This window comes from Castanea sativa, chromosome 10, assembly GCF_040712315.1.
Source record: "Castanea sativa cultivar Marrone di Chiusa Pesio chromosome 10, ASM4071231v1".
Lineage (NCBI taxonomy): Eukaryota > Viridiplantae > Streptophyta > Magnoliopsida > Fagales > Fagaceae > Castanea > Castanea sativa.
Window position 1 is genome coordinate 4,812,145 of NC_134022.1, and position 9,083 is coordinate 4,821,227.

Below are 9,083 nucleotides of genomic sequence, written 5' to 3' on the forward strand. Positions count from 1 at the left end.
CCAAGTATGTTAATTTTAGAGTCAAAAGTATATTTTTTATGCTAATATATATATTAGGGTTTTTTTTTTAAAGGTTGGGGGGGACCATGGCTCCCCTTAGCCTCAAGGTAGTTCCGTCCTTGGTTAATTGCCTATCTCATAGAATCTTTTCTACACGTAGCCCCCAATATTTCATTGAAACTTATATAATTCCCTCGGAAAGAACCAAATTCACATGATTGTAGAGTGACAATATGTGTGCATGCTAATAGAATATTTATGATAGTTTAATTGCCCCCTTTGACAAATAAAAAATATTTCAAAAGTTAGAATTTGGGGAAATGACATCCAAACCCTGAGTAGAGAGAAACAAAACTTTTCTCACAAGTTTTACTAAACACATAATGGTGATTTAAAAAATAATTATTTTCAAATTACACATTTTAAAATTACTATTCTTTTAAAAATACATTTTAATAGTAATTTTTGAAATTATTATATTTTCAAAAACACATTTTAAAATTGTTATTTTTTTTTTAAGAATACACTTTTTCAAACAATTAACCCTTTGTTTTTTTTAGAAATAATCAAATAAACTCACACAATAAAAATGAATTAAATTTTAATGTGCACCCACAAACTTAGTTGTACATCACGTTTACTTATCACAAGTTACTAAGGCTCTTTCAGCCCATTTACTTCTTAAAATAGTCGGGTCATCCTAACAAAAAAATATATCATGTATCCGGTGTATGTTTTCTCCCTCTCATATATAGGTGGACCTCACACATGTGAAATCCACCTTCATATAAGAGAAAAAATACATGCACCTAGTCACAAAGGCTCTTTTAGTCCATTTACTTCTTAAAATAGTCGGGTCATCCCAACAAAAAAATACATTATATATCTAGTGTATATTTCTTCCCTCTCATATGTGTAAAATCCACCTTCAAGGGAAAATACAGACCCTGGATGCATGGTATGCGTCTTTCCATCCCAACCCTTTAGAAATTGAACTAGTTTTTTTGGTTTGTGCACCCACTAACTTCACAAATCTGACAAACCGAACAATCCTCCACTAATGTAAGCTTCACGTCATGAATGAATATATAGATAGCATAAGCCATCAGCATTCAGCAGAGCAGCACGAGTTGCTTCCAAAGAAAAAATATGCACACAACACAACACACAAAATTCACAATCCTCCATTCCTCTCATTAATTTCTAGCACCACACAAAAAGGACAAAAACTAAAATGAAAGAAAACAATTAAACAGTACAATAAATGGACCCACCACCACCACCACCACCCAAGCAAAGACACAGCCTCCTCCTCCAACACTTCGATCATTATAACCTGCTTTCATTAATTATAATAATAAATAAATGTGTTTCTGAAAATCTATCTCCACCATTTTGGGGGTTCTATTAAATTTTCTCAGTTCTCTCTCTCTCACTCACACAATCTCTATCCCTCTCATAAATCTCTACATATAAAAAGTTAACTCAAAACTGCCTTGTTTGATTTGTTTCCATTTTCCCACTAAATTTTATTACTACTAACATTCCTAACAAAAATATTTCCTTTTTGTTCACAACCTGTCCCTCCGTCCTTTTCCTTTACCTGATTTTCTCTCTCTCATATCTCGATGCTAGATCTAACCCAACTCCCAATTTGGTAACTTTTTATTTCAATTTTTACTACTGTATCTTGTAGTAGCTTTCTTTTTTTTGTTGTTGTTGTTTGAAACTGAAACTGTTACCTTAAAAATATCTGTCTGTTGGATTTATTACTGTTCATAGTTCAGACCCATTTGTCTCAAATCCACTGAAAATTCAACACTCTGCCTTCAACCCACTTCAAATCTGGAAATTTCACTTTCTGGGTATCGTTTATAACTAAGTTATGTGCCATCACTAGCTTCAAAATCATCACTTTACTTTAGGGTTTCAACTTTTCAACCTTTTTTGTGACTGAAAAGTACCCAAAAAATTCCAGCCCCAAATGGATTTCTCTGGTGGCAACGTGGTCCAAGTAATCACCGGGAGTGGTCCGGAAAATTGGGGTGTCAACGACAACGCCATGTGGGCTACAGAGGACGATTACCGAGCTTGGAACAACAACAATGGCGACGACACGCCGTCTAACTCGAATTATGACCAGAGACAATCTCAATCTCGCTCTGGAAGCGAACCACCGAACAAAAAATCCAAGAATTCCCAGGATGTTACCTCGTCCAACCGATCCAAAGCCATAGGAAAAATGTTTTTCAAGACCAAACTCTGTTGCAAGTTCCGTGCAGGCACTTGCCCCTACGTTACTAACTGTAATTTCGCTCACAGCATCGAGGAGCTTCGTCGGCCGCCGCCCAATTGGCAGGAGATTGTGGCGCAGCACGAGGAGGAGAAGGGGGTGTCGTCGGAGCCGAGGGAGGAGTATCAGATACCCTCATTGGGCTCATCCAATTTTGTTGGGGACTCGCAGAGGTCATATAAGGGCCGGCATTGCAAGAAGTTTTATACTGAGGAGGGTTGTCCTTATGGAGATAATTGCACATTCCTTCATGATGAGCAATCCAAGAATCGGGAAAGTGTGGCGATAAGCTTGGGACCGGGCGGGTATGGTGGTGCAGCAACTAGTCCTGTGAGTGGACCCAATGCCAAGCCCTCGAATTGGAAAACTAGGATTTGCAATAAGTGGGAGTTGACAGGGTATTGCCCCTTTGGAAGCAAATGCCATTTTGCTCATGGAGCTGCAGGTACCAATGGTTTGCTTTTTTTTTTTTTTTTTTACCATTCTTCTTGTTAAGATTTAAGGAAAGTATTTGATTTTGACTTTGTGTATATTTGTTATGTTTTAAATCATAACACTTGTGCTGCTATTGATTGGTGTAGAAACTAGAAAGAGAGTAAGTAGAAATGGTTTAATTGTAATTGGTTCGTCTTCTAGTATAATTGAACATAGCCCTGTGATTGCATTGCCAATTTTACACTCAATTCATATGTTAGGAACTTTCCATTTTTGCTTCAACTTTCCATCCAAGGATAGAGACTTTGCTTTAATCATTTGAATACCTGGATGTTTTAGTTCCCAAACAATAATCATTGTATTAACTTTCTTTTTTACTTGAAAATTCTTCAAGTTTAGGACAATTCTACGTAAATTTTTCAATACTGTAAACTTGAGCATTGTTCCTCCCTACTTTTTGTACATGTTTAAGCTTAAATGTTTCAACTGCTTTTGATATGCACTGAGTTCTTGTGTATACATGTTAATTACTTTAATTTAAGGGTTTGAAAGCTAGGCAGGTCCAAGCAACCTAAACAGTACCTCACCTAGCTTAACAGCCAAATATAAGGCCTCAGGGGACTCTGAGATAGTTTTCCTCAATAAAGGATGCAGTATGACACGACCCTAGGAGTGTTCATACACACCTCTAAAAGGATCTTTTACAGATCTGTATGCTTATTCTCTGTCCAAATAAGCTTAAATAGCTGACCTGGTTGTTTCTGCATCAGAAGGGGGAGAGAGGAGTTGGAATATACAATTCCGGCGAGCTTTTCACTATAGGGAGTTGGAGGGTGTTTGTTCTATTTTTGAGCTTCTTTATTCCTATATGCCGAGAGGTGAGGGTGATGATAAGCTATCTTGGAAGTTGACTTGGACTAGTGTGTTTGATGTGCGCTCCTATTTCATTTGGTTGTCTGGTACGCTTATTGATGCTTTTCCTTTGGAAGAGCATTTGGTGTGTAGAGGTGCCTAAAAGGGTGTCTTTCTTTTTATGGACAGCAGCTAGGTATGAGACATTTACCATTGATAATCTTGTTAAGAGAGGTCCCTTGTTAATTGGTGTTTCCCGTGTCTGTGCGATGGGGAATTTGTGGACCATCTTTTACTTCACTGTAAATCTGTTCATGCTTTATGGAGTGAAGTTTTTCAGGTGTTTGGGATCTAATGGGTTATGCCAAAGATGGTTATGTCCCTTCTTTTTGCATGGAGGAATTGGTTTGGGAAGCATCTGTCAATTACCTAGAATATGGTTCCAGCTTGTCTAACGTGGTTAGTTTAGCAAGAACGTAATAACCGTATCTTTGAAGATAATGAGAGACCCTTGGATCTCTTAAAATCTCTTCTTTTTGGTACGTTGTTTTAGTGGGCTTGTATTTGGGGTTTTACGCAATGTATTTCCATTTCTAATTTCCCAGCCTGTTAACTTTAGCTCTTGAGCCTTTTGTATTAGTTTCATGTTCAGAGTTTTCATCAATGTGAACACGATGTTCATTTCTTTCAATAAAAATCTTATTACCTATAAAAAAAAAATGCATTATGACATTCTAGGCAGTAAAATTAATATGTACATTCACCTCTTGTATTCAGTTATTATTTAGGGTTCTTACTGATCATGTAAGGAGGGCAACTCTCTCTCTCTCTCTCTCCCCAAAAGAAGAAGAAGAAGATGATGATGATGATGATGATAAAAAACAGGTTGAGAAGCCAAAAGAAATGCTTAATAGATGGTTAGATAAAGGTTGAGTTGAGTTGATAAAAGGTCACCTGAAAGTCACATGACAAAAAACATGTGAATTGTTTTAGATTATGCCACCTAGCAGCGTGGAGAAAGTTTTGGAGGATATCCTTTTCAGACCATTTGTTGCCTCAAAGCAAGATGTTTTAGAAATTCCCAAGCTGTTTGAGGAAAATTCCTCTTTCATTATTTATTTTATTTCATTATAGTGTCATCAAAGGCTTTTGATTGTCTAACCAAATTACATTATCCACAATCCAAGCCTCTTTGCCACAATTTTGAGATAGATGTGTGACCACTCCCAATTTGAGTCTTCAGATATTGCTTGCTCATGGGAGCTTTGAATTGTTGTTGTAGGTATGAGAGAAGCACACACCATTATTCGGGGAGGTAATCATGGAGTTTGCACCTGAAGACATAAATCTTAAGCCTATTTGATAAAGTGCATAAGCTTTTATACATTTAGAAAAGGCTAAGCAATGCTCTGATAACTGTAACCTTTGTATGTTTAAAAAGTTTTTATTTTATTTTTTATGGGTAATTTTAATTGCTGTATCTTGGGTATCACTATTGCAAATCATGAAAGATATCTCTAAGGATGCTTGCTAGGTTAGTCCTTATACTGGGCAAGTGAATTGCTTGGCCTTATGCCTTTAAATGATGCAGGACAGAAGCTTGAATGAGCTCTGATACTAATTTTGAAGTATTATCTTTAGGAATTCAACACCAAAATAGATTTCTTGATGAGATATCGAATGGTTCTTGAATAGGGTTTGTGTTTAAAGGTTTAGGAAGGTTTAGTCAATTCAAAGATTGAATCTTGAATATATTTGATGGTTATTCCGTGCTAAACAGTGAATATAGAATGATAAATGAAGAAAAATAAATATTAGGCAATCTCACCTATATTTTCCTAAGCAATCACTCTTAGGTAGTAGAAGGCAATCACAACCTTAAAGTTTAAAATTTTAAAACCAATCTCACTATGAATATTATTGACTACGATAAAACCTTTATAAGGCTATTGCTAAGTCCTTTCTTAGAAGGACTAGGACTCTTAAGTAACCTAGTCATAGAAAGACTAGGCTTACTAACAACAAAAATAAAAAGTACTTAAGAACTTCTACTAAATAGGAAAAGGGATAAAAAAAAAAAAAAAGACCCATGGACCTTTGGTATAGGCATATAGCCAAAGGACAACTTATTCCTGAAAATCTAGAAATTACCAAATTTCCCTTATTCTAGTAAACTTAATTAAATTGTATTCACAACTTTCTAACTTAAAGAAACTTGAGAGTAAGACTCAATAATGATTAAAGTAACCTATGACGAAAGTCCCACATCAAAACTAGACCACAAATGTTGAATCTTTTGCTATTGTATCTTTTTTTTAATCAAACTCGTTATTGTTCACATCAATCTCCCTTAGTTGGAAAAATAAAAAACTCAACTTTGAGTATTGAAATGTTGTAGTATAATTCATGGCCCCTTGAATAGCATCTTGAGATAGGGTAAAAAGCCCGAGTATGGGTTTTCTTTCCTCTTTTTGTTGCTTGAAACCATGTGGACGGTGGAACATTGTTCTCTTCAATATGAACATTAAACTTTTCAGGAATTACAAAATCAATAATGGGAATCATTGCAAGTGGCACAATTTTAACTTGATACCCATGTTAAAGTATGGGAATTGGATTCTCCATCTCTTTTGTCTCTTCTTTCATCACATAATCTTCTTTTGTTCAATCTTGGCTTGTTGTAGAATAATATTTGTTGTTGGCTGAGATGAATTTGGCACAATGGCAGCCTGAATAGTAGCTAGTTTGTCAATTTCTTTTCCCACAGCAGCAAGCTCAAAGCCTTTTTTGTAGCTCTCATGTTCTTGTTTTCGTCCATCAACCTTTCTGATTGCTGTTTTGAATAAACTTCAGGTTGTCTAGACATTTCAGTTTGTTGTTTAAGCTCTTTTGCCCGTTTTTCTGACCATTCTGCCAAGTCAAATCACTTGTATAGGATCTCCAATGATGTTAAAACATCATGGCAAAACATATATTAGCACCGATCATAAGCTGGAGGACCACTCCCTCTAGGGCAGTCATAAGGACCGTGCCTATTTCTAGCTTCCCCTTTCAAAATGGCCCGGCTATCCACTTCCATCCCTGTCACCAACAGCTCTTAGGCATCCATCCCTGTCATAACCTTTGTCTTTGCCATACCCATTTTCAGGTAGGATCATTAGGAATTCAGCACTAATTACATTTCTTGATGACATCTTGAAGGGTTTTTAAATAGGGTTTGTGTGTAAGAGTTTAGGAAGGATTATTGAAAAAAGAAAAAGAAAAAAGATCTTAAATATGTTGGATGGCTGTTTGGATTTAAAACAATGAACAGAATGAGAAATGAAGAAAGATACACTAGGAAACCTCACTTAGGTTTTCCTACTATGAATGTTATTGACTGCAATAAAGCCTTTTTATAAGCAATTTGTTAGATCCTTTCCTAGATGGACTAGGATTCCTAAAACCTATTCCTAGAAATACTAGGAAAAAGTACTTAAGAACTTCTAAACAAATAGGAAAATAACACTTTCAGCAAAAAAAGAAGGAAAAGGAAAAGGACTCAGCACAAAAATTAAGGGCCTTTGGTACAGCAAAGGATGGCCCACTGCTAAATCTTGAAATATCAAATTGCCCTTATTCTAGTAAACTTAATCAAAACTGAGCCCGCAACTTTCTAATCTAAAGAAAACTTAATACTAAGACTCAATAATAACTAAAGTAACCTACAAAAGGTGCCAAGAAAGTCCCATATTAAAACTAGACCTCAAATCTTGAATATTTTAATCTTTAATCTTGTTTTTCCTCAAACTATTGATTGTCCACATCATTGCATTTAGGAAAATTGCTCTCATGTTGGCACTTATCTGCTGTTTGGTTTGGATCATTATGCTATTGAAGAGTAGTGTACCTAATTAATCATCTGAGATAAATATTTTTCTTTAGCTACCTTTGGGCATTGCCCATGTTTAGCTTGATGTCATATCTAATCTCTGTTTCTAACCACAGAATTGCACCGGTATGGTGGTGGGCTTGTAGAGGGGGAGACTAGAGATTCTTCTTCTGCTCCTCCTGACTCAAAGCAGGGAGGAGTACCTTCAAAAACTCCGGCAGATAGTGTGGTAGCTTCAGTCGCTTCAGTTCCTCATTCTGATGTCTATCATATGGGAGTTCCATCACAAAGGTCATCTATTGTAATTCAGAGGCCAGGGCAGAGAACTCATCAGAAATGGAAAGGTCCTGACAAAATCAGTAGGATATATGGTGACTGGATTGATGACATTGAATAGGAATTGTCTGCAAATGATGAAGATGGACAGTAAGAAATTGATGTTATGGAGTAATTAAATCTCCGTAGGGAGGGCATGATGGCAACATGTAGCTTTGGCTTATTGGTTAAAGAAGGTTATCTTTGTTTGCTTCAAGTTTCTGTAGAAGCCTTGTCTTTTGGTTCATTTTCAGGTTAGGAAATTTGAAGCTTGTATTTCTTTTGTAGTTTTATCTTTGTTACCTTATACAATTACTAGATGACCCTTTTCATCCAAAGAAATGACAGTGATCATGTACCACTTTGTTAGATTTACAAACTAAGTTCTTACCCTTATTCTCTCTCTGTTGTGCTGTTTCTTACACGCAGACACATGCATATGCATTGTTTTGGGGGGAGAATTTTTGTTTTTTTATTTAAGTGTTGAGTCTGCACCTGAAATCTAGTACCCTTTTTACATTGCTTACTACACATCCTTGTGTACATTTCTTTTCCCTTCCCAAACGGAGTATCTTTGTGCATTCTTTTGTTATATATTGCTTTTCATATCTTTATATGAATATAAGTATCATGGATTAGCTCCAATCTCAGGCACTTTTAAGTCACCTTGTTGAACTTAATGTGTGTAATCCATTAAAGAAGATTCTTTGTTACTGACAGTAATGGTGCTTGTTCTGCTCCTATAAATAACTAGAAGGAGAGGTTTGTGCTGGAAGCAACAGAGTAAATATACATGTACCTGTGATCATATAAAAGTGAGTCTCATGTGTGGAATTTGCATGAAAATTATTAGTTATTACTTTCAAAGAGGGGTGGTAGTTTGCGTTTGCGGATCGGGTTCGTGTCTTGTCAAGACATGAGTATTCAGCTACATGGGTTGACTCGAACCCGACCTATTTAGTAAACGTGTTAGAACTCCTCAACCCGAACACGACTTGTTTAATAAGCAGGTCGAACTGACCAAAATGCTTTACTCTTTTAATTAACAAGGCATGTAAAGGTCAATACAAATGACTCGTTTAATAATCTGTTTGAGTAATAGGTCATACTTAATATATATAATTTTTATCAATTCCATTATCTCTAAAATTGATATACAATTATAACCATAATTATATTAATAAACATATAAAAACAACCATAAATTTAGTAATAGTATCAAGATAATTAATAACTTTATAAGTTAAACAAGTCAAACAAGTCAGACGAGTTTGTATGTTAAACATGAACATAATTTGTTTATTAATCAAGTTTGCT

The 9,083-nt window shown here is 35.7% G+C and overlaps 1 protein-coding gene across 2 annotated transcripts; it reads left to right on the forward strand.

The window, feature by feature from the left end:
* Positions 1-1,271: 1,271 nt before the first annotated feature.
* Positions 1,272-8,167, forward strand: LOC142613781 (zinc finger CCCH domain-containing protein 12). 2 transcript variants are annotated; one of them, XM_075786278.1, is made up of 3 exons: positions 1,272-2,738; positions 4,863-4,895; positions 7,568-8,167. In XM_075786278.1, the coding sequence occupies exons 1-3, from the start codon at positions 1,985-1,987 to the stop codon at positions 7,846-7,848; spliced, it is 1,068 nt and encodes a 355-aa protein (XP_075642393.1). In that variant the 5' UTR covers positions 1,272-1,984; the 3' UTR covers positions 7,849-8,167. The 2 variants fall into 2 exon arrangements, with proteins under 2 accessions (XP_075642393.1, XP_075642395.1); XM_075786280.1 differs by lacking the exon at positions 4,863-4,895 and having other exon boundaries at positions 1,301-2,738.
* Positions 8,168-9,083: the final 916 nt, after the last annotated feature.